Here is a 27,214-nt window from a genome sequence, read left to right on the forward strand (position 1 = left end):
GAAAAATTTTTAATGAGTATCTCCCTACTTAATATTTAGAGAATTATTTTTCTGTTCTTTGATTAGGTGAAAATACATAGACTTTAATTTTCCTAGTACATATGTTTTAAAATTGTGAAAATTATCTGCTCAGAAGTGCACCACAACAATTTTGCCAACAGTAGAGTAACAGCTGTGGGAGTTTTTCTACTATGATTGATCAATACAGACTGCCATGAAGTTCATACAGGGAGCAGATTCTGTGAGTAAGATTGTACCTTCTCGGAGACATCAAATCCAGTTTAATAAAAAAACTTGAGAAACTTCCCATCACCCTCCATTTTGCAAATGATTTCACACAGTATGTAAACATATGCTTCAAGCTTTTTCTGAACACTTCAAATACGAATTGTTAATGTTTTTTCAGTAACTGGTATGGTCTATTTGTTAATATTCGAACTTTGATTTTACACAATGCAGAGTTTTACAGATAAATAGCGATGGGTGACAGCAAATTCCAAATTATTTTTTATTCAGTTTCACTCTTTTGAACATGAAATTTCTATGATAATTTTATTGTAGTTACATATATGATTTGAATAAGTTATCGAAATTTGGAACAAGGCAGTTTACAGAATATATGAAACTGATTATAGTACTTTTGAAACTACACTTAGAAACCAGTATTTTGTAAAGCTACCAGTGTTTAAATCTAATTACATTCATAAAATAGGTTTGCAGGAGAAATGATATAGGTTAGATCTGAAACTGTCTACTATCTTTGGCATTTTGTTGTACTGTGCAAATTATCAAAAACTTTTTTGCATATTTAACATCCTGAGACAGTAACTAATCATAGCTAATGATCATTTTTGCCTCTCATCTAGAATGTATGGAGTCACTATCCTGAAACTGTGTTGGATTACTTATGACTAATTGGAAATATATCATGTGATGCAGTTAACAAGCCCAACTACTTGAGGAGGACCTACATGGTGACCTCAAGTGACCACATTACTGCTTGCTTTTGTGCAATCAAAAATTTCTAAGTGATGGCTAGCCCAGAAAGTTATTCCATATAGCATTATTAATTAGAAATATACAAAATATATTAGGAGTTGCTTTATTTCTGAGACAGGCAGTTATATGAAGAGTGAACTCATCTTACAACTGTGAGCAGCTCAGTAATATGTTTCTTCCAGTTCTAGTTTTTATCAGCATTTACACCCAAAATCTAGCATTGCCTCTTTATCCACCTGAAACATAAGTAGGTATGTATGTATGTTTTGTAGAAGTGAATGTAGTTTGTGTAGTTTTGTCACCAAAGTATTTGAGTAGTGTAAATTGCATCTACTTAGTTTGTGGTCTAAATATGCTGAACTGAAGTAGTTGTGGTGTAGCCAACAAAATATAACAATGTTATCACACTTAACCTTTCTTGCAGATGAACTAATATTTGTAAATCCTAATGAGATCAGTTTGTTTTTGAAACTTTGCAAAGGTCCCAAGTTCGAGTACCGGTCGGACACACAGTTTTAATCTGCCAGGAAGTTTCATATCAGTGCGCACTCCACTGCAGAGTGAAAATCTCATTCAGTTTGTTTTTGTTTATAACTGACCTAAGAGTCTTACCTTTTCTTGCAATGAGTCGAATTTGTTCAACACTGCATGTGCATTTAATTTCAAGTCAGAGTCAGACATTTCCCTATCTTCAACTTAGTGGTGACTAACAATTTTACAATTTGACTTTACTTTTTGATTGTCATATGGCAGTCAGCACCCTAGACTGGAAAACAGGAAATTCTTCAGTTACAGCTGAATAATGGAAGAATATAGAAGCTTTTATTAAAAGTAATCTTAAAATCTGGTCTCACTGTCCATACATCTCATTAGAGCTCTTGTCATAATGGAAATAGCTCTCAAACTAAAGTGTTGTCACCCATTTGTGATTACTACATTCACCATGATAGCCAATCTCCACATTGAGGCCACAGTCTTTAGTCCATTCACATAGCAGCTGCCACCATCTCAGATCAATGCTCTCCATTCACTTTCCTAGAACAAAGGAACACCATTATTCATGAGCTGAAATGGTAAGATACTTTATCAGTTTTATGAACTTCGATGAATGCACTAACAGGAAAAAGTTTAGCAACATGTGAACTAGATTTCTACTTGCAAAGCCACCATCAAAATGGTAATCAGAAACTGGCAGTGTTAAATATCTTTCAAAAGAGCGAAGTCTACAGATGGCGAAGTCTACAGATCTCAAACATTCGGTAAAGTCATTTATCAAACCATCTCAAAAAAAAATCTTTGAAAATAGGCTTTGAACAGACACAGGCTACATGGAAGGGTTGGCAGAAAAGATTTCACTGATCATACGTGCTCAGATTACAAAAATATCGAACTTCATTTATGTTACTGCAGTTTTACTCCTTTTGTGCACCTTATGCTTCATATCCATCATGAGATGATGTTCCACCATCTATGGGCATCACTGCATCCTAGATAGTTGAGCATATTGCTGGCTGGCTGTTGAACTCTGTACAAATTTGTAAAGACATTGTCGCAATATCCTTTAAAATTGAAATAAAATTAAATGTAAAAGTGTTACTACTTTGTATCTGGGCTGGTGAGAACACTATTAGGAAGTTTTTCTCTGTAGAAGTCTTCATCCCATGACTGCGAGTAATGGGAGATGGTTATGAAGAGAAGTAATGTAGAGGATCGAAGCACTGAGCAGATATAACTCAACAATATGTAGTTTCTAGAGACTTCTAGAGAATTTTCGCAAGATGAATGGGAAGTTTTAAATGGAGATTCTCTTACTGACATCTTACAAGAAAACTAACTTTCTTAGTAGCCAGTTTTTACGAATGTCAAGGATAGAAAAACTTATGACTAATTTGACTATTGTGTAAGGTGTATAACTAGCTAAGTTGATTTGGTAATTTGTCTGGTCTTTGAAGGTTTCAGTGACTTGTTAAAGGAAATGATATAACAGTAACAACATGTGTAACAATATACATAGCTACAAAATCTGAACAGTTTTAGTGTTGCTACTTTGATGAGGCTTCAGGAAAGATATTACTGACTTTCATAAATCCTAGTAACTAACTGTTTAGCGAGGCGTTTTTGTGTGTGACAACATGATCAGTGGCCGATTGTGTTATATAAATTCATTCTGAAGTGACAAATGTTTTGGCAGGCATTTGTTCATTTTACGTCTAGAAGGCTGCGCCAGTGAGAGACTGAAGTGGCATGACGCCAATAACAAAGTTAATTTAGGTGTTGAAAGAAGAGATTAACAGACTACTTTCCTAATAACTCTTTGGAAAAATTCACAATTACAATCCGAGTTGTAACATGCATTTTACACCCAGGACCTTATTGCTTTTGTTGTGCAGCCCATTAATTTAAGGCTTATTTGACTGCGAAGTGAAAGGAGATTTCCTGTTTGCACTGAAAGCACAGTTTTCAGTGTTATACCACCACTCGCGGCTGGCGAAAACACTCCTGACATTATCAAGCTAAGGAATCATTGAAAGTCGTCGTCCAGTAAGCAAATTTGTCGAAAGTTTGAACGAACCAGAGACTGTACATGGAAGGGTTATTATAGCATAGTCACATAACGAAATCACTTCTTTGAAAAGTATTTTCATTGCCTTTAAAACTCCTGAAGTGTCTTACCTTGTGCACCCTTCTGAGTTGATTTATCAACCCGAGGTAGGGGATTTTTTCACGTACTTTTTGCAGCAACTAGCCGAGGGTCATGTAGCCCATCCACCGGCTAAGTTCTGCAGCTGACTACTGAAGTGCGCGTCATTTATGTTGGCGGCCGAGTTTAGGTTCGTTCTGCGCATCTGACGCCACAAAACACAGCCAATGACAGAGAACGACGTTGCCAGATCGTCTGCAGAGCAGAGCACGGACGAGTGTCTTCAGTTTTGGAAACGTTCAGTCAAAGTAATATAACAAAAGCAATGTCTTGATAGAATCTTATAGAAAGTTTGGAAAAAGCATTCTTTATACCAATTGCTTCATATTCTATTAATTAAACCAAACAAGCAATAAGACAATTCAGGCGATAGCAAGGAAAGGTGTTTGTATCAATCTCATGAACCGCTTTTTCCCAATAAAGAACAGCGGTAATTATTTCCTATTGTACTTCGACGAAGTCTGAGTAATACAAACAGTGTTTGTCAGTATTTTGCGTGACATGTTAGAGACCTGATAGTGTTATATGGTAGGACGAGCTGCGATAGCATAACGATTAAGGCGTTGGATAGGTAATCGGAAGGTGATGAGTTCAATTCTTGAGTGGTGCTTAAAATTTTCTTCATTTAAAAACAATATCTAAGTATCTTACTTCACGAATTTTATTCGTTTGAATGCAATTTTGTGAAATTTTTAGTGCTTTCTCTCTTAACCCTTTCGCTGCTGCAGACACGTGCTCCCGCATTCCGCGCTGTGCGCGATTTTGTCATCACTGCACTGCTCGCCTTTGCAGACAGTGTTCCCACTGCTTTGACACACTTATTCGATTTCACAAAAGCTATTTGGCCCAAAAATTAGATTTTTACACATCTTGACTGATACCTTCCCCCCATAAATGACAATGTTGTTTCGATTGTTTAAAATAAAGCTAAACGCGCCCGGTGTAAATACAACTTATTACAGTCGCGAAAGACAGAATATTTCTCAATATAACATACGACACCTATGTGGTACTTAAATGAGATTGTTATACAGTAAATTTTACATGAAATTTAGGTATCTTGTCCCCATTTCATTCTCAACATTGTGGCAAGTAAAATCAACCATACGGAAAGTATACGCTATGGACTTTTACCTCTGCAAACTCTTCAAAATTTCGTGCAATGGTTTACTACATTTAATGCTGCATAATAACTGCGTTGAACATCGAGACGTTGTCAGTCAAGAAGATGTGTAAAAATCTAATTTTTGGGCCAAATAGCTTTTGTGGAATCGAATGATAAAGAGTGTCAAAGCAGTCGGAACACCATGTGTCAGCACAGGCGAGCAGTGCAGCGACAATCGCGCACAGCGCGGAATGCGGGGAGCACGACTCTGTAGCAGCGAAAGGGTTCATGCGGCCGTGGTGGCTTTACTTCATGAACTGCGCGCTACCCCCTAAACGTAACTAGGCTATACTATGGCGCTGCTTCTCTTGGCGCGTGCGTCGTGTGCAACTGGCAACGCAGCAATCTCCCGCATGTGGGCGGGCATGCGCGAGCCACCAAGACAAAAGAATTGAACTATAATCGTCTGGCGTGGCATTCTGCAACATTGCAGCGGCAGGTTAGCTTACTTCATGCAGTGGTTCAGCGCCATTATCTAGCAGCCGTCTACATGACGGGAAACTGCCTCGTAATACACCTCAGCTCGTCCGTTAACAGCACTTTTTTTACTTCCGCATGTGCCGTAAGTCTCCAGAGCAGTCGTCTGTCAAATGTCAGTCACTACAACCTCATCAAAGAGCATCATCAGTTACGTGAAGCCGCTGGTCGAAGAGCCGCCGTATAGATCCGATGGTTCTGGGTCTCATTTTTTACAGTCCCTGCGTGTCATCACTTTACACCCAGGCCGATTTCAAGGGTCCTGGGTTTAAAAAAGCAGCGTCTCCTCGCTCATGCTGAGCAACTAGAGTCGCCTACGGTATTCGTACGGGCATCCATAACCTCACAAGCCACCGAGCTGACTTCAACATTTCATCTGCAAGGCCACACTCGCTGCCAGCCATCTTATACTAAGATAGCACGCCACCATCCTCGTGTGCACATTCCCCCACCAGTGCCTACGCGCAGACAGCGCCTCTTGTATAGAACCCATATTTAATACACTGAAGTGACTAATGTTTTGAGATACCACCTCATATCTTGGACCTCCTTTGCCAGGCTTAGTGCACCAACTCAACGTGGCAATGGACTCTAGCCTTTGGAAGTCCCCTGCAGAAATACTGAGCTATGCTGTCTCCATAGCCGTCCTTAACTACGAAAGTGTGGCCGGTGCATGATTTTTGCACGAAGTGACCTATCTCCCATAAATATTCGATGGGATACATTTCGAACTGTGTGAGTTGCCAAGTCATTTGCTCTGTCTTCAATTGCGAACAATTATGGCCCAGCGACATGTCTGGGAACATTAAGTCCACAGATGACTGCAAACTTTAAGTAGCCGAATATAACAGATTCCAGTCGATCGGTTCAGTTGACCGTATAAACAGCCTATACCATTATGGAATCTAACAACTTGGACAGAGCCTTGGCAACTTGCGTCCGCTGTCATAGCCCATTAACGCGAAATTTCTTAGTACTGTCCTGAAGGATACGTTCTTGTCGTTCCACAATATTTTCCGTGGTTATTTCAAGCCGAGTTGGTTGTCTTAGCACTGACAATTCTACGTAAACGCCACTGCTATGTTAAGTCAAGGCCGTCGGCCACTGCTTTGCCAATGGTGCGAGGTGATGCCTGAAATTTGGTATTCTCGGCACTCTGGACACTATGGCATATGTATATATAGTGGGTGCCAGCAGTGAAATGGAAAGAAGGTAACTATTTATGGCCAGACAAATAAGGGTAAAAAAACAGCATGAAATTGGATAATTGGAGTTTAATTCTTTGTAAATGGTAAATCAGGACGAAGTCAATTCCTGTCGTGTGGCCATAATCTCTTCGAACCTTTTCATAAGAATCACCTGAGTAGAAATCAAAGCTACACCAATGCATTGCCCTTCTACACCTTGCGTACGCGACAATATCGCCATTTTCATATGTTCATATCGCTATCCGTGACTTGTTACCTCAGTGTGAGTAACTGCATTACGGAATGACGATCAACCCCGCACTCACCGCGGCACTGGGAGATCACAATAAATAGATCCCATACGCGCCATTCGAGGGCAGATGTGGTCGTGCTGGCTGGTAAGCCTACTAATATCTTTACTGCAACTCCACCACGCCATTACACACAGAAAATAAACACCGATTATTATTTCAAGGAAGTTTCGCAAACATTTCATTGTAAGTACATATTTGTGTTTTGCTACTCATTTTCAGAACTGACATGTAAGATCACCTGCATAATTAATAGAATCGTCCACTGTTTAGTAAAGCAAGCTGCGAGCCATTCCCCTTTGTTTTGTTATTTGCCTCAAAGGATTTTTTGCCTAATTGTGCCGTAAGATAAATCTGTGTCTGTAATTCCGAGTATAAGACCAGGCCCATCTTTACTAAATTGCGGAAGTCAGGATAATTTCCTAATTAACCACATGAAGTATCTAGTTCTGCTCGATTACCTAACAGTATTTTCTCTTCCAATCACACTGTTTAAACAAATGCAATTACTATATTACTGATAAAGTTAGGAAAATAACTCCTAGAAATCCTTTAAGTATTCATGTAGGTAATTTCCAAAACGTGGTAGGAACATCAGTACTTAGTTTCTTGGTAATTAACACATGTATGGTATTGGCAGTCAGCTGTTTTTTTTTTGCAGGTTTCGTCATGTAAGGCATATTTCAGTGTAAGTCCTTATTAAAACAAATTTCAGACCAAAACCAACTTCTCTGCATTATTCAGTTAATTTGAGCTGTAAAATTCGAATATTAAATTATCGAAGTTACGAATTTCACCATTTTCAACTTTGTAGCTATTTTTGCAAAGCTATGTAAGCACTGGACGAAAAATCCATTTTAAGTCAGCCTGTTCTGAGATCTCGAGCTTGGCACCTGTGCCAGTCAAAACAGACAAAATGTACTTGTGCAATAATGTAACTTAATATCAAACCGGAATGTGAATTAAAACTTAATGACAATATGAGGGTTAACTAAAATGCAAAACCGTCAGTGCCTAGATTCCGAGTGTGGAAACCATGTCAGTCTGAAGAATATTAATGTGACAGCAGTTTTGTGTTGTAAATAAGAAGATGAACAGTGAAGGAGGGCAATTAACAATGATTGCTGCTTAGTTTTTATGTTAAAAGTGTAACACGTGTTGTTCACTTGAGTGAGACTTTATTATGCTATACTGCACGGTGATTCTCATGTAACTAAAAGGTGCAGCATGTGCATACATGGTAAGTCCAAATTATGTAATTAAGACACGGATTGGCCATAACTAATTCAGTAAGGGGTCTGACATTTATGGAAGTAAATATCTGTGAAACATTTTGTGTGTGTGTGTGTGTGTGTGGGGGGGGGGGGGGGGGGGGCTGTCACATTCTTGAACGTAGATAGTGCAGTACCCACCCATACTTAATTTTTCGCCCTGATCGCTGCCACCGAGAAGCTGAAGCTGACATATGACATGTCATGTCACAAACGCTGGCAAGCTTCTTGCCCCATTACCTCTTAATATTGATTTGGTGGCACTGTTCTGTAAGTCATTCTCAGCCGTTTCCGTTCATTCGAGAGGGACAGCGATTGCTATTACACCGACCGCGTAAGAGCGAGCTACCGTGGAAAATAGCGTGGTTCATGATCATTTTTTGTTTGTACAACCCTGTGCTTCAATATTTGTTAGTGACCTATCCAGCACAGACAAGCCGAGGAGAAAGTTTTCACACCCCAGTTTCTGGGGAGAAGGCTGCTGTGACAGGGCAATAGTTCTTGTCAGGGTTAAAACGAGAGTTGCCACTTAAGTACGTTTGAAATTTGGTTGGCTTGTAGGGGAGACTGACATCTATTGAAAATCTCCCTCAGCTCTGAGAACAATTTTTGTTGAGGTATGTCTGCATTCAGCACATTACTTGCAGTCTTTGAAAAGTTAGTGTTTCTGTGGGTGATACTTATGACTAGTGAGAAGATTTCAAGTTTTCAATTACAAATTCATTTTGTTCGACATGGGAAATGGCACAAGAAGTCATGTACTTAACGAAGTTTTACAAACCCATGGCAGTATGATTAGGCTCTATGGATCTGAAACTTTCGTTCCCACGTAAAAGCAAGTGACTGTGGTTCAGTGTTCAGAACAAAAATTTCTCCATAGAGGGAACTGCTTCAGAAATGGAAATATTAGAAATGAATTACTAGTTCATTCACTACAAGAGAAAATAGATGTAAATCGAAACATTGTGGGAACATGTTTGGTAGAGTGCAAGACAATAGACTTAAAATACATGACAAACAAGAGGGACATAAGACCACACTAACTTATTGAAAGGTGAAATTACCTAATCCATGAAAAGAGTAATCGAAACTGCATTGTTTCCATCAAATAACAATCTTAATGCCACTAGTAAGTGGAACTGAGTGTTCCTAACACTTGTACAATGGTCTAGGGGTAGAGTGAATGTTAAATCGTCCTAGCTCCCCAGTTCGAACAGACATTGTTTAAATTCTGAATAAAAATCAGCAATGCCGGCCGAAGGCCTTCCCGCATAAGAAGTCACCATTGTTCTTCGAACAACTTTTTCGAAGAGTGCACAGGAGTGGATAGATGTTCAGCGCACTCTTGCCCTTTGGAAGGTAAACTACTCCAAAAAGGAGATGAGCAATTACCAACGGCGTGAGGGTATAGAAGGCAAAGAAAACCAGTGCATTTAAGATAATGAGTATCCACAGGACAGGTGGCCTGTAATTGAGTCATTATCTCTCCATTGGCGAAAGATTTCAGGTTAGTCCCACATTCAGGTCTCTAGGAACAGACTGACAAGGGGATGGAGACCATGAGAATGAATAACCAGTTATGAAATAACATTCTATAAACCAAGCTTATAAAGTCAAAAGTTTGAACGTTGGTAGGGAACCTACAAAATGTTAAGAGCGAATACAAAGGCATATGTAAATGGCGTGGGTATCAGTGAAATGGAAGGTAACTTTATGGCCAGACAACAAGGGTAACAACAGCATCGTGAAATTGGATAATTAGAGTTAAATTGGTAAAGCAGGACAAAGTTATTGTTAATAGTTCAGTGATAGGGTTGCTCTCATTAGATGTGACACCAAACTAACACCGGCAATGATAGTTCAGGTACACATGCCAACGTCGCATGCAGGAGACTTAGAACGTATGGAAGTATTGAACGGGAAATTCAATATTAAAAGGGAGATGAAAATCTCATGTGGTATTGGAATGCGGATGCAGGAGGAGGAATAGAAGAAAATGTTACAGAAGAATATGGTCTTAGTAATAGGAACGAGAGAGGAGAGTTTTGCAGAATTCAACCAGTAATACTGAATACCCTGTTCAAGAATCAGAAGAGGAGATAGTATACTTGGAAAAGGCCGGGAAATATAGGAAGATTCCAGCTCGATTAAATGACCGTCAGATTCCGCAATTAGACATTTGGTTGTAAGGCGTACCCATGTGCAGATACGACTGTAGACTGATCACAATTTAGTAACGAGGAGTCTAAAGTTTAAAAGGATCGCAAGAATCAGTGAGGAAGTGGGATGTTTAAGTACTGAGGAATGATGAGACGTTTTAAGCTTGCTGAAGATGTTGGCAATGCGATAAGGAATGCCACAGTAGGCACTCCAGTTACGGAGTGGACATCCTTAGAAAGGGAAATCACGCAAGTTTGAAAACCAAATGTAGGTGCAGGGAAGCTAATCGCGAAGAAACCTTGTATAGTAAAAACTTAGAACTGATGAAGAAAGGAAGTAAAACTGCGCAGAAAAACAGGAATACAACGATGTAAAGGACTCACAATCGTTAATAGGAAGTGTAGTCCAACCAAAGCAAAATGGCTGCAGGAAAGAGGGGGAGAAATGAAGTGATCGTCTTGAGGACTGACTATGTAGAAGTGTCTAAACAACCTTCTATGAAAACAGTAGCAAGAGTGGTAACAATAATAGTGCAATGGGAATTCCATTGTTTAATGCAGAGGAAAGAGCGAATAGGTGGAAAGACACTCAAAGCCTATATGCAGAAGAGGAATTTATGAGACTGAAGAAATTGGATTCTATATGGAAGACAGGAGATCCACGTATTAATTTGGAACAGTTCTGTAAGACTAGAGATCAAATAAGGTACAAGGGTTATGTATCAGATTTTCTGAAATCAATGCAGAAAGTGCCAACCAAACGATTAATTAAGTCTGCGTGTAGAATCTATGACATAGGCGACGAACCATCGAACATTCGGAAAATCGCACAGGTCCGAAGATGGCAAGGGCAGATTAGTGCGAGCACTATCTTGCAATCAGTTTAACTGACCAAGAATCCAACCTACTGACACGACTAATATACAGAGAATTGGAAAATTTGTTAGTTTTATTTAACTTTGGTAAGGGCGCGAAAGACGTTGCGTTCGATAATGGAAGCTAGATAAAAATCGAATCACAATCATACGATTTTTTGACCTAGGAAAAGGGTTCCACAATTTAAAATGGTATAAGATGTTCGAGATTCTGAGAGGCACGAGAGTAAGCTGTAAGGAAACATGAGGAATATACAATATGCACAAGAACCAATGGAGAACAGCAAGACTGGAAAGCCAAGAACGAAGTGCTCGGATTAGAAAAGGTTTAAGACACAAATGCAATCTTCCGCCCCTACTGTTCAAACAATACTTCGAAGAACCATGACGGAAATTGAGGGCAGGTTCACTAATGAAATTGCAGTTCAGAGTGAAAGCTTATGAATATGGTTCGCTGATGACTTTGCTATCCTCAGTGAAGATAGCAAATACAGCATCTGTTGACTGGAATTAATGTAATGAGTATAGAATATGTATTAAGAATGAATCTGAACAGGAGGAAATGGAAATGAGCACAGCAAAAACCTATCAAATTTTATGACGAAGTTACGGAATTATGTTACCTTAGACGCAAAGGAGCCGTGACAGATGAAGCAAAGGCATAAAAAGCAAGTTAGCACAGGGAAATAGGGCATTCCTGGCGAAAGGAAGTCTTCTACATCTACATCCACATCCATACTCCGCAAGCCACCTGACGGTGTTTGGCGGTATCAAATATTGACTAACTTGAGAAATTTATGATGAGAATACCTGTTTCTAGCACAATAGTGCAGAGTAATCTTAGAATGCGAGAAATCCAGAAGAGAATAAGCGTTAGAGCTGTGGTGCTACAGAAGGATGTTTAAAGAAAGGATGTGTGACAAGGAATGCAAAGGTTCTCCGCAGAATAAATGAAGGGCCTTAATGATATGACGTGTTCAGACACAGGGAATAACCTCTTTGGTTCTACCGGGAGCTGTAGACGGTAAAAACTAGTGGAAGACCGATTGGAATACATCCAACAAATAATCATGTGCACAGGGTGCAAGTGCTGAGCTGAGATAAAGATGTTAGTGCAAGAGAGGAGTTTGTGGTGGGCCATATCAAACCAATCAAAAGACGTGACTGAGAAAGGAACTTCGTAATTTCTTCGGTTTCTTTGCAGTCAGGAATGTAAACAAAAGCAGATCTCTTTAGGGGTCCAAAAAATTGGTGAATCTCGTTATAGATTAGCACAGATAGCTTTCACTTACGCACACTTTGCTACGAGTACACATTTGTTTTACTTAAATTTTACTCTTCACGAGGAAAAATCACTATTGACTATTAGTGGCGACAAGAATACGGAATGTATTGACGGAAACTATGTTCGTTCCAAAAAGCGAGGGCTGGGAAGAGATTGCGGAATGTTTGAAATTGCATTGTTGCACTCCTTGGGAAGCATTTCAGAAGTGGAAAACTGGCGAACAGTGGTTCAACAAAATTCATTTACAGATCGTACCATTTGTGTTAATACATGCTGCGGACTACGGATTATTTACTACGGTCGACACGGATTATATTTAACGGAACAGTGACAGAAATATTTAGCGCTTTTGCTATCAAAATATGCAGGCCTATTTACTCGATCGTACAAGGAAATATTCTGTTTATTTTTGTTCTTTAGATCGTAAGTATGCACATCTAGCTTACATTTTAAGGAAATTGAATCTTCTGTCTTTTGCAAACGGTAATATAATTTTTAGATGACTACATGAGCGCTTCCAGCCTCACGAAACAACACTCCCAATAGTCACTTTGTTGCATATTTTCTTACATTAAGAACTTTTGTTCGTGTGTGGAGCGCCTAATTTATATAATTCTATGTAAGTAGCATTATTTCAGCTTTTGATCTAATATGGCCCACTATGTACCTCCACATAGTGTTATAAACCTGTTCACTGTTTAGTATTTTCTGTTGTGCCATGACTAAACAGTTACTCCGAGGTTTTACAGCGAGTTTTGGATGTAATTTTATTTTCTTCGAAAGCCATCATTTACTCTCCGTCAATGGTCTGCTACTATGAGAATTAAGAAATACTACGTAATATGAACTTTTTGTTTAATGATATCAAATAAATCCTATTTACAAGCTTCTCACTGTTCGCCGTACACAGTATTTCACGTGTCTGAACGTGAAAATATTTATCAGATTGCAGCGGACAAATGCATTAAAGTTTTGATCTGTTGAGACATTTTACCTCTTACTGTTCCTTAACATCGTTTGTTGCGCCGTAACTGACGTAGGTAGTTTCTCAAACTATTCGACCACAAAAGCGAACTATAATGCCCGTTCTGGAAGACATACGCAAGTCCAGTGACTTGCTTAATTGACATACAACAGATTTTGCAACTGAATACTAAACTTGAAATAAAGTCCAAAGGGATGTGAATAATTTGTAATTCAAAATTAGTAAGTACCGAACAAAACCGAAGGTATGTAAATCTTTTAAATATTTCTAATTAAATTAACCAAAGTGCTACGCCGTTAACAGTAAGACTAATTTTTAGTTTCAGCAGTCTTCCTACATTCAGTGCATTTTATCAGCCTGTATTTATGCAGGTTTTGGAATAGCTACTAATTAACCAATAAACCACATCTATGGCAAGAGCAAAAGAAATTAAAGAGAACGAAGTCAAAGCCAGAAAATATTGTTATAGTTTGTACATTGCAACAAATATGGTAAGAGGCCAAATGCAAAACCGCGAGATATCCTAGGAAGTGGGAATATCCGAAGCGATATCACTGGAGCTGGATCGATAGGAACATGCACTTCAACGTACTCTTGTAGATTTGATCTGTTATCGCAGACATTGTGGGCCTCAATGCATTGGAAACAAGGTGTCTGTTACTAAACAAATCTAACAGAAGTGGGATACGTTTACAACGAATTGCAGTAACACCTCTCTCAGACAAATTTTAGTAATTAAAATTAGCTGTTTAGGACAAGTTAGGGCTGAATTTGTTTCCATTGTTCGCTTACTTTTTTGCACAGAAATCTAATAATTACTCTAACAGGCACTATTTCACTAACAATGACTTGTGCTGTGTGACAAACTCTACTTATACAAATTTGCAATTTCAGTAAGAACTGGGGAATTGTGATTCAACAAAACTCTTTACTACAAAAATCACGAAGTTTTACTCACATTTTAAGACAATTTTTGAAAGATTTGTGAAATAGTTTACTTTTTATTTAAAACAATTGCTTCCAATGCATGGAGTATCACTTGCAGAGTTACGCGTATGTAGGCAAGCAACTCGACCGCCTCCAATTGGTACAAGGTACGGTCAAATAACTAACGCCATCGGCTCAGGCCGCTCCGTTATCAGTACGAGCGAGTTTAGGTACAAAGAGCAGCAACGTCGCCGGAAATGGGTAAATTCCGAAAGTTGGGAAAGAAGGCAGTTGTTGCTCGCACTGTCTTCATGCAGGAGATGCACCAGAAATGGTGGAGTATGAGACAAGCTGAAAGACGGCTTCATACAGCTCTTTTACAATCTATAACAGTTTACGGTCAAGTATTAAAGCAAATCTGAACACATAGGACCTCAGAAAGATGTGGTGCATCCAATGACGATTTTCAATACCAAACAATGGAAGTTAACATTTCGCAGTCAAAGACTTCCACAATGAATCTCTCAATTTAGTAACACTTTATACGATTTCTATAAAAGATATCTCCGATGACAGCATTGCACCATACTACCATCGCTGAAAGCCACTCATCTATGGCTTATTGGCATATGAGGTCTCTTATGGGACTGTGACATATCACCATTCCCCACCATTACTCAGCAAATAATAATAGCACAAGCAGCTCACATATAGCTGCGTAGTCATTCATTGAACAGTTCACTATTTTGCCAGAAACTATGTAAGTAACTACAACTTATACAAAATCATTAATTTAAAAATTTGTGAATCACATCGCTTAGGCGATACCTCCAGTGTAAAAGTGCCAAAGGATACTTCTGACAAACAGGCCTAAATAACTGTTCAGACAATATTTAATGACAGTCTTATTTATTGCGAGCACATCTGCACGAGAATATTGGGTTTTTGATTTGTGGACAAATACACTACTGGCCATCAAAATAGCTGCGCCACAAAGGTGACGTGTTACAGACGCGAAATTTAACCGACAGGAACGCGATGCTGTAGTATGCAAATTATTAGCTTTTCAGAGCATTCACACAAGGTTGGCGTCGGTGGCAACACCTACAACGTGCTGACATGAGGAAAGTTTCCAACCGATTTCTCATACACAAACAGCAGTTGACCGGCGTTGCCTGGTGAAACGTTGTGATGCCTCGTAACAAGCAGAAATGCGTATCATCACGTTTCCGACTTTGATAAAGGTCGGATTGTAGCCTATCGCGATTGCGGTTTATCGTATCGCGACATTGCTGCTCGCGTTGGTCGAGATCCAATGACTGTTAGCAGAATATGGAATCGGTAGGTTCAGGAGGGTAATACGAAACGCCGCGCTGGATCCCAACGGCCTTTTATCACAAGCAGTCGAGATGACGGATCTTACAGCCACGTCTCTATCCCCGAGTCAACAGATGAGGACGTTTGCAAGACAACCATCTGCACGAACAGTTTGATGACGTTTGCATGGACTATCAACTCAGACTATGGCTGCGGTTACCCTCGACGCTGCATCACAGACAGGAGCGCCTGCGATGGTGTACTCAACGACGAACCTGGCTACACAAATGGCAAAAGGTCATTTTTTAGAATGAATCCAGGTTCTCTTTACAGCCTCTTGATGGTCGCATACGTGTTTGGAGACACTGCGGTGAACGCACATTGGAACCGTGTATTTGTCATCGCCATACTGGCATATCACCCGGCGTGATGGTATGGGGTGCCATGTGTTACACGTCTGTCACCTGTTGTTCGCATTGACGGCACTTTGAACAGTGGACGTTTCATTTCTGATATGTTACGACGCGTTGCTCTACCCTTCATTAGATCCCTGCGAATCCCTACATTTCAGCAGGATAATGCACGACGCATGTTGCAGGTCCCGTACGGGCCTTTCTGGATACAGAAAATGTTCGACTGCTGCCCTGGCCAGCACATTCTCCCGATCTCTCACCAAATGAAAACGTCTGGTCAATGGTGGCCGGGCAACTGGCTCTCACAATACACCAGTCACTACTCTTGAACTGTGGTATCGTGTTGAAGTTGCATGGGCAGCTATACCTGTGCACGCCATCCAAGCTCTGACTCAATGCCCGGCTTATCAAGGCCGTTATTACGGCCAGAGGTGGTGGTTCTGGGTACTGATTTCTCAGGATATATGCACACAAAAGTGGTAAAAACGTAATCAAGTCATTTCTAGTGTAATATATTTGTCCAGTACCCGCTTATCTGCATTTCTTCTTGGTGGAAGAATTTTAACGGCCAGTAGTGTATATATAGGGAAAAGTGAGTATAACTAATTCAACTTTTGAGTCGAGCAAGTGGTGAAGTTTAGCCAAATGATGTCTGTAGAAGAACGAGGAAATGCAAATGGGCTTTTTCGAGTGAAGAGTTCAAGGAAGCGATTCTGGGGACTTCTACATTAATTCTGCAAAGAGGCAGACCTGCCTGTGGAAAGAAGTGGTGTTCAATCATTGAAGTGTGATGTTAGTCAATGAAAAACGCTACCTTACTTCTGAAGGAACTAGTTTAAGAGGTCTGAATGTGCTCCATAGTAGGACTGACGTTTTCCACTTTTACTGTGAAAGTGAACAGTATTAGTCAATTGTTTCTATAACATGCGGTAATTTGTAAATAATCGTGTTTAGCTCTGAGGTGTTTATTATTTGATGTATTATGATTACGAAATGCACTTAGCTTTCGTGTATCTTTGATACCAGTCAAAGTTTGGGGATTCTGCTACCATTCTCTTAACACTCAACGTAACTAATGCACGTCTAAGCATTTTCTGTCTGTTTTAACTGAATATGACAGGATTTATTATTTGAGATGTCCTTTCCTGAACAAACCAACAATTCTGACGTTTACATCAATTGCTGGCATAATGCAACCCATGTTATTAAATTATTCATTTAGATTTGTGTATTTTATTAACTCACCTTTTTAGCCAATGTATAAGCTGTTTGACTGTGGGATCGTAGCTACAGTTTATTTACAGCGAATTAGCTGCAGGTCATTAAAAACGTGCAGCTTGACCCCTATAACTACCTCGTGCTATTCTTTTTAAACAGAAGCCGTGCACAGCCCAAGTACCTAAAGTACACGCAACTGCAGGGAAACGAATTGTTTGCTTGTCTCCGACGCTGTTCAGAAGGGCGACTAGGCAGCAGAAACCCGTTAGGTGCCCGCTCACACTAAGAAAATCTTTGTTACAAAATACAAAACCTAACAAATTATTCTGAGTCACTTCTATTCACTAAAAAATTGAACTACTGCATCCTCTACACAAGAAAATATCTTAAAAGTTAGTGTTTTGCTACTATCTAATTTTTAATCTAATGTTTTATAGAACTTTGGGAACTTTTATATAATAAATTACTACCAACGAAAACCACTAACATCTTTATAAAATGAAAAATTCAATTTGGCAAAACTATATTAAGTACTATTTAGTTTTTATTCTTAATGATACTCTTCAAATAAGGTAACAGGAAATAGGTTCCAATTTCAATTAAAAACGACTAAAGAGAAACAGCTTTAGAACTGAACTAATTCTACAAAACCATATTCAGAAATAAAACCAAACAGAACACGGTCAGGGGTAAAGTCTGAAGACAAATTGTGCGACGACAGTATGTAGTAATGTCTGTGATAGAAAAGCATGCCATCAGATTCTTCAGTTGTCCCACTATCACCAACGGCTCTAATTATGAAAGACTTTCATTGATGCCGTACCCAGTGGTATCAAAGAATTCAAATAGCACATCATGCGTCGCATTCTCGCGGCACACCTTGACATGCATTCGCGATATACCGGCTGCTGGACGGACATGACCGTTCAGTTATAACTTTCTAATTTTTTATTTTTGTAAAAATCAGCATCTTCTGGTGACCCCACTCTCAGTAGGCACCACATGATTACGATCACTCCTACAACGAACATCTGCGGTGGTTTTAAACTTTATTACTGTAGCAGTTGCTCACCGCTCTGTGCAGAAAGATGAGAATTCAGCCCTGTACTGGTTCGTCGTAAGAGTAATGATCACATTAACATTACATTATGCATCCTTGCGTGTTTGCTGGAACCTCACTGGATTTTGTTTCACGTGTAGCGGAAAACAAGCTGTTGAGTACAGACGAGTAAGACAGTAACGATACGTTTTGTGCTGAGTCAAGCGCGCATCGACTTCGCGATGATACAGGACAACAGCTTTATATCTACATATATACTCCGCAAACCACAGTGAAATGTATAGCAGAGGGTACGTCCCATTTACCAGTTGAGGTTTCTTCCTGTTACATTCACATATGGAGTGCGGGAACTATCACTGAATGCCCCTCTGCGTGCAGTAATTATTCTAATGTCATCCTCACGATCCCTCAGTGATGCGTAGGCGCTGTAGTGTGTTACTAGAGTTGATATTTAAAACCGGTTCTTGAAACTTTAATAGACTTTCTCTGGATAGTCTACCTCTGTCTTCAAGTTTTACAGTTCAGTTCCTTCAATATCTGACACTCCCGCGGATTAAACATGAGACCATTCGTGCTGCTCTTTGTATACTCAATATCCCGTGTCAGTCCTTTTTGGTACGGGTCCCACACACCTTAGCAACATTCTGGACTCGGTCCTTTGTAGACTGATTATAGTTCCGCAGTATTCTACCAATAACTAATTGTACCACCACCTTTAACACGACAGCCTGTGTGATCATTCCATTTCATGTCCCTACGAAGTGTTACAACCAGGTATTTGTACGAGTTGCTCAATTCCAACAGTGACATTGTAGTCTTGCGATTGATTTTTTCGTTTAGTTTGGTGAATAATTTTACATTTCTGAACATTTAAAGCAAGTTGCCAGTATCTGCATGACGTTGAAATATTATCAAGATCTGACAATCGTCATCCAGGATGCAGAGTACAACCGATTGGTTAAAAGTATCCCATATTGTTATGAATCTGAACCATATCAAGATTATCCACATTTATACAATCAATTTCTCTTAGAATACTGAATCATTTTATGTGAAACATAGACATAGCAAGAGAAAAGATGAACAATTGCTGGAAAAATTCTCAGCAGTGAAGTCATAAAAGATCTTCGATACAACTTGACCGCTGAGTGACAAGAGAATACTGGACCCCTACCACCTATTTGCTATAAATTATTTCGAAAGAAGAGACATCAAAAGTGACGAAGGGGCTGGAAACTACGGTGGGTGTCGGCAAGAAACGGGAGGATGATTTTATTGTTCAACAAAACATTGTATAGATCACAGTGCATAACTTGTGGCTAAGTGAACGTATTAAGCAACGTAACGTAAAAATAACCATAAAGCTGCACAAATAGTATCTTCTTATTCAGTTTCGAGACACTGATGAGCTGAAAACTGGGCCTTAAGAGGCTCTACCATGTAGACTTGTATGCTAAATTAGTGTTATTCATCCTCTGTTCGGAAAGGCCATCTTCATTACACCAACTTTTATACCACTTTCCAAGTAGTATGCAATTTTGTAGTTTCCTCAGAGGAACGTAAATTTTCAATGCACCCTTTCTTGTAGAATGACAATCTTCCAGAAGGAGACACACTGATCATAAAAACAAAGACAAGATGGAATCACTTTGCCACAATTGCATAGAAAAGGAGTATTTTCGTGGCAGTAGCTGTTAACTGTTGAACCAATGATACAATTAACGAGCTGTCAAAAAGATGAGCGAAAAGCGGAAGGAGCTGCAGCCATCAACCGTGGAGATACAAGAATGAGTCTTTACAAAATTACCGATTATGCAAATGTCTCAGACTTTACTGACAATGCTGAAGTTACAGTTCCTGAAAATTTAAAAGCACTTGTAAAGGACGTGCTGTCTCAGAAGACACAGTGTCGAAGATGCTGAGGACAAAGCTGTACTAGCATGACTCTTCACAGGACACTGAGGACAGTTTCATGTAAATTATATACAACTGCATAGTGATATTTTAGTTGTCTGTTTTACGTATGATTCTAACTGAATTGTAAGGAGGATAATTGTTGATTAGTTCTACAATAATTCTAGATTCTGATTTTGATTTCAGTAGACATATTAAGATGCGTAACATTGAGCAAAAACTATGAATCGATAAATAACTTTTAAAAGTAACTTCACTTTTTCACTTTCAGATTTAGTACTAACATTTATGTACTACATAAATGCTTGTTGTATCCGGAGTAGGTTGCTGTTCGGAAACTACAAAAAGATTTTGCTGATTTAGAACCAAAGTTGAAAATTGCATGAACTTTTAGGCTAATGGATTTTTTATCTCGCAGATATATTGTCTCGAAAACTGGTTATCATGCTTCAGACATGTATAGGACCATCTTTCAAAATTAGACTAGAAATATTTTGTCAATGTCTTCGAAAAATGAACCGTTCTACGTAAAAATTGAATTGGGAGATGGATGCTTACTCAGAGGGCACTGTTTCTTACCACCACTTCATCTGACTTATCCCAAAGTTCCAAAACTATTTTCCCCTTTTTTCCTCATTTGTCTGGAGTGAAACCAAACGTGTGAGTCTGAGCAGCGCCGATGCATGGCGGCAGTAGCCAATGCAGGTCAGTGCAGTGCTCTCACTGCCGGAGTAATCCGTGTTTTATTGCCCCTATTAATAGCCTTCAATAAAACTAATCTCTCACTAGAATAATTTTGCACTGCTCTGCCGAATGCGCACATCTAACTGCAACTAGTGCGGACATTTTCTTCAAAACGTAAAATTAAATGAAAAGAACACCCTTAGCTGCTTACAGGCGTTGACATACGTCAACAGGGACAGATGAAAATTTGTGCCCCGACCGAGACTAACCCGGGATCTCCTGCTTACATGGCATACCCTCTATCCATCTTTTTTCTGTTCGTTATTGATCGTTGTGTTTGGTCGTTGCGGACGTCGCAAGACATCCAGTTCAAGTTTGGTGGTTGATCCTTCCACTCTTTTTTATCACAGAGAGCACGCAGCCCTCTGACCATCTGAGCCACCGTGGACAGAGGATAGCGCGACTGCAGGGATTTATCCCTGGCACGCCTCCCGCGAAACCCACATTCCCAACGGACATGTCCGAAAGGACAGATACCATCTTAGTAAATAAACGTAAAATTCAGCCTAGAAATAATTTTCATTTAACGGGAAAGCATCGCTTTCCGTCGATACTTAAGCTACATATCGCAAAAACGAAATTGCAAATATATGCCGAAGCACCAGAGCAAATGCTCCTGACAATTCTTAGGACCGACACCCTATACAAATTTGTGCGTGTGAAACCGTTTCCGCGAGTACCTAAAATAATGGGAAACAAAATCTGAGTGTGCCCAAGAAAAAATTTAAAAATAATCTCAGTTATTACAGGAACAAATTAAATAACTAGAGAATACTCATTGCTGTCCTCAAAGTGAAGATTTACACCACGTGTTTGGAATGAAGGGTTGAGCACGAGATACGGATATGGTAGCCGAACAAAGCTAGATTAGATGTGATTGGCGATAAACTTATCAAAATTGGTGACTGAAGTAGAAATGAAAGAATTCTGTTTTCTTGGCAGAAAAATAACGTGCCGTACATAATGTGGGGAATATAAAAATCACACTAGCACAGACAAAGGGTATTTACGAACAAAATTCTACCAGAGTCAAAGATAGGACTTAATTTGAGGAAGAAATTTCCGAGAATCGTCATCTGGTGAAACAGTATTGTGTGTTATGAAACACGGACAGAGAGAACCTGAGCCGAAGATAAGCTGAACGTTTGATATCGCGCACCATATACGGATCTTTAAAATTAGGTGGATAAGATAAGGAATTAGGAGGTACTCCGCGGAGTCTGAGGAAAGGAATATATGGTATACGCAAAAAGGTACAAGATTATAGAACACGTTGACATGAAGCAGTAACTTCCACGTTGAGAGAGCTGTAGAGGATAGAAGCTGTAGGGAACACATCCAACAAATTGAGAACATTGGCTGCTAATGCTACTCCGAAATTAAAGACAGGAGCGACATTTGTGGTAGGCCGCAGGAAACAACTTGGGTTGAATTTGCTTCAGCAACACAAACCAGTATCTTCTAGTGTACTATGATATTTTCACTTTAATATGTATCAAAGGGCATCATTCCCAATACCTCCTGGGATGGGGGTCCCCTACTCAAATACATATAACTGATCGTTTAAATATGTTAACGATATGTAAAACTTATTACCCTTCGGATTTAAGTGATGATATGTATATCACTATAATGCCAAGACTGCATACACAGTTTCGTGAATCTGTAACCTTACACCGCGTAGAGATCGAATTCATGAAATTTACCAACTCATTTTTAAGTAATATCTGAGTTATGTGAACCTAACTGACGTAACTAAGGCAAACTTAATTCAAAGCTTGTTCTACAACGCAGTAGAAACATACATTTTCCAAAAATGCAACATTTCCAGCCAGTATTACTTTAATTACGGGACCAACTTTTTGACTGACTGAATGCTCACACTAATAAAGAGGTTTAAAGTAGCTCAATGTGAGCTGAAGCTTTGTTCTAGTAAAGACAACGCGAAGAAAGTTTCAAAACTGGGCAACAATTTTAGCATGACAAGTTTTAGAGGCAGTCTACAGGCATGTTAATGTGTCAACCAGTGAACCAGTGCAGTACTAATTCAGAGGACAATCCTAAAGCCTGCCCTTAAAGTCAAGTCAACAGTTTGAAAAAAAATCTGTATGCAATCTCAAGACGAAAATGTTTCAACAAATTCCTTAAGGAAACCACAGAACACACACAGATCACGTACCACTAAATGCCTTAAAATACGCTCCTACCCACAGCGCTATTACAATGCAATCTAACACGTACACGACCGTTCTTTTCGTTACCTAATGCGACAAACGCAGAATGCTAGCTAGCCATGTGATTGAAGCGAGTTCCATGTCTGTTATCCCGTTTCCAGCAGGCTGGAAAACTGATAACGCGATGTTGATAGCATCACGAGTAGCGAGCAGTGCGTCAACAAGTCAGCTTTCACCAGCTGCGTGATGGACGACAGTTACTCGACAGCACACGTACTCACCACGGCTACAACATGTAGTAATCTGCATTTTTGATGGACTTACCCCATCAATCACTGAGCTTCAATTACCATTTGTCACGCGTGAAGAATGCTACGAATGCTATAGATACATCAATTTGACGGGAATACACAACTGAATCATTCGACACCACTTCGTTAATATCGCGTTTCCTTGCGCACACGTGGCAACATTAAGGGACGAAGCCGACAGTGTCGGTAGGTGTGCCACGCCCTTTTATACAACTGAGGGGCATTTTTATAAAACAAGGCGATGAATAGCTAACATTAAGACCATGTTCTTTCTTTACAGCAAAGATCATGCTTCGACACTTCGTGTCATCACTTCAGACTGGCACCAATGGTAAAATCGCGTTCGTTAAATACTCTTCAGTCCAGGTAAAAACACTCCCTTACCGTGGATGCCAGTTAATACAAAATTGAATTGTTATTAAACAGTGAGCACTTAATTTCACACAAAAGTGATTTAAATATGCAGCACAAAAAATAGAATACAACACCGTCGTTGACAACTACCAACTTCCAATAAAAGAAATGTCAGGATAATTATGGCCAGCGACGACGTCCCGCAAGGTGGGGGGGGGGGGGAGGGGGTAGAACAGCATTACGGTTAATTGAGATAAGTCACACGATACCGCGTGGATAGATATCCAGTTACAAAACATTTAGGTACCTAACACGAAAACATAACAATGCGACATTTACTGGACCTCTGCGGTGATAGGGTGGTTGTGAGGAGACAAGGTTCAAGTCATTAAAGCCTGAAAACTTATCAAAGAAAGAAATATGACCACAGTGTGGGGAGGGGGCGGGGTGAGAAAACTTATTCAACAGACTGTTTCTGCTAGTTATCGGCATCTCCATTGCACCTGTATGTGTCTAGTAAACTACACACTGTAGCACTAAGAAAAAAAATCATTTAAAAACGTAAAAATCATTTAAAAACGTAAAAATCATTTAAAAACGTAAAAATGGTACACGACTTTACACCTTTAAGGTATACCAAAAATTCTAAAGATTTAATTATATTAATGGGAGTATGTACAGAGCAATGTGAGAAAACCTCAGATTTCTGCAATGACAACGCCACCAATAATTTGGTGAAACTACAACCACAACAACTGGAAAATAATGAACAGCAACTCCGGAAAAGAGAATCTTTAGAAAATAGTAGCTGGCTACAGACTTAACACAAAAATTTGTATTTCAAAGAATAAGTGAATAGATCAAATAATATAAAAAAGGAGAAATCACGACAAGAATAAACGAATACAGAATGACAAACAGCTATGACTTATCAACCAATAAGAATATCAACAGATCAATAAAGAGGGGTACAGGTCAAACGGTAACCAACCATACATTTCATTCATTGAAAAGGAGGATGTAGCAGGAAGTGCGTTCAGTTTTAAGAAAGACATGTGGAACAATATACGGATGGTTCGCACTGTCTACAGTCTCTGTTGTACTGTATACAGTACTTGACCAATCTCTTCAGTAGAACTGCCATACGCTATGCTCACCTTCAATGGTTGTCGGTGGCACAGTTCCGCTGTGCTGTCCAGCTTCTGCTACACCGCGTGTTGTTTGTGGCGCCTTCCATTGCAGAGAAGCAAGCGCAGCAGCATTAGGCAAGGAGTAGCCCTTAGAAGACTTAGCGGCTCCATCTCCACGCTGGGCGTACACGATAACCATGGGTTTTATTCGTCTCTGCCTCACCGGAGCCATCCGCATGAGCTCCAGTCGCTCGAGTATGTCGGCTTGTTCGAGAGTGGGCCACTCTTCCTGGCAAAGATTGAGAGGGCCCTGTGGTGTCTGGGAGTATACCACCACCCTGGGGGTCTCCACAGGGGATGACGCCTCTACCTGTTCCACCACCCTGAGCTTCTCGGAAGGGGGTGACGCCTCTCCCTGCACGATCACCCTGGGCTTCTCCCAAGGGGGCGATGTCTCTGCCTGCGAGTCCGAAGCCGTGCTGTTCGCCCGAGATTTCAGCATGACCTTGACGGAGTGGCGGTAGTGCAGGGGGGCAGCCACGGCCACAGCCTTACCCCGCTCTACCTGCGACAAACAAGCCGCCTCGCCACAGCCTTCAGTCTCGACGCGCTGCGGTGTGTCGGGCGACAGCATGGCTCAGCAACTGACGTGCTGGGGCTGGCGGTGGAAGCCTCTGGCCGTCACACACTGCTGCCAACTTGTGGCGGAAAATCACACTGCAGCAGGCGAACCTCGGAATATTCGGCAGGAAATTCCTAAGTTCGTTTGAGCAGTTACCAGACAGCGCCAGACAACAGGCTGTACTGCGCATGCGCAGCTACGATGACGAGGCAGCCCGTGCTTGGTGTTTGCTCTTCTCATACGTTTTTCGTCGCATTTCTGGTGGAATTTCGTGCGTGGTGGAGCATCACGTGACCATGTGCAGCCCTGCGGCATGTTGAGAGGACATACAGAGTTGTACTTAGAGCAATTGTTTTATCATATCCCACCCATATAAAGGATAAAAGGATACAAATAAGGAAGCAGTTCTTGGCTAAATATCATTTTAAAATTACACTCCACAGCTCAGGGTGAATTTGACAGATTTTTTTTAATTTTTTTTTTTAATTCGTACTCTGCAATATTGTTACGTAGCATTTCCAACAGGTTTACATCTACACAGCACTGCAAAAAGCTAGTAGGATGGAATACAAACTTCTTGCAAAAAAAAAAAAGTTTCTTGTATAGCTTACACCGGAATAAAGGACAATAAATTTCATGGCTATTTCAAAATGTGCAAAAACTAACGAGGTTGTCTGTGAGGCAAATAAACTGTACAATTGACAGCTGAGATTAAATATGAAGCCATATGCGGAGTTAAAACGGTAAAACAACGTATGCCGCCCGTCTACAATTTACCATAGAATAGCGTTCTATGAATTTAAGAGGTAAACAGAAATTAAGAAATAACTTCAGGCCTAGAGGAAGTGCTAGACAGGTGCCTTGTGATCGAAAAACACTCTCACAGAAGGCAAATTTGTAAAATTTTGCAACAGCTGTCATATTTGAAACAAAATATTTAGTTTAAAACTACTGACCAATGTTTACGTATGTTCGTACGTATACAGCATTAAGAGATCTTATAGTGTCATGAAAGGAACAGGACGTCAGAGATTACTCCAACCAGCATGGGAATTTCATAAATCATACTAAAATCCTTCATTCCGCTCTAATTGCACATTTCTATGTCCAGATGCACTCTGAAGTACCTGATATTCATCTTTTCATGTGGTTTTTGTGATACAAATTTTCTTGAAGGTCCAGTACTGTATTCTCATGTTTGGTTCTTTATTATGCCATAATTTCATTCGTCCCAGAAAATGAAAATTTGCACTTGAAATTGAACGAAGTTGAAATTAGCCAATAGTGCGGAATGAAATGCTTCGTTTCAAATAAACTGCCTCAGCGGAAAAAAAATAATAGAGGCAAATTTCTCTACAAAACAGACAGAAATAGCTTCATTAAGACATTAATGGTTGATTGCTAATAACGTGGAAATAATATAAAATCAGAAAATTGAAACCACTAACTTATTTTGGTCTTTCATGGTTTTGAGAATGTATATTAATTCACTTGATGGCTACTGACCACAGAAATCTGTTTTGATTTCATTTGACGTGGGAGCTGTAGATGGAGAGACCAGCAATATTACGAAGACCCAAAATATATACACGGGTCACGTGGGGAAGGTTCTCCC

The 27,214-nt window shown here is 39.8% G+C and overlaps 1 protein-coding gene across 1 annotated transcript; it reads right to left on the reverse strand.

Annotated features, from left to right (window-relative positions):
* Positions 1-1,817: 1,817 nt before the first annotated feature.
* Positions 1,818-25,716, reverse strand: LOC126336792 (uncharacterized). The gene is made up of 2 exons (XM_050000814.1): positions 25,005-25,716; positions 1,818-2,034 (listed from the first exon to the last, which is right to left on the reverse strand). The coding sequence occupies exons 1-2, from the start codon at positions 25,609-25,611 to the stop codon at positions 2,027-2,029; spliced, it is 615 nt and encodes a 204-aa protein (XP_049856771.1). The 5' UTR covers positions 25,612-25,716; the 3' UTR covers positions 1,818-2,026.
* Positions 25,717-27,214: the final 1,498 nt, after the last annotated feature.

This window comes from Schistocerca gregaria, chromosome 2, assembly GCF_023897955.1.
Source record: "Schistocerca gregaria isolate iqSchGreg1 chromosome 2, iqSchGreg1.2, whole genome shotgun sequence".
Classification (NCBI taxonomy): domain Eukaryota; kingdom Metazoa; phylum Arthropoda; class Insecta; order Orthoptera; family Acrididae; genus Schistocerca; species Schistocerca gregaria.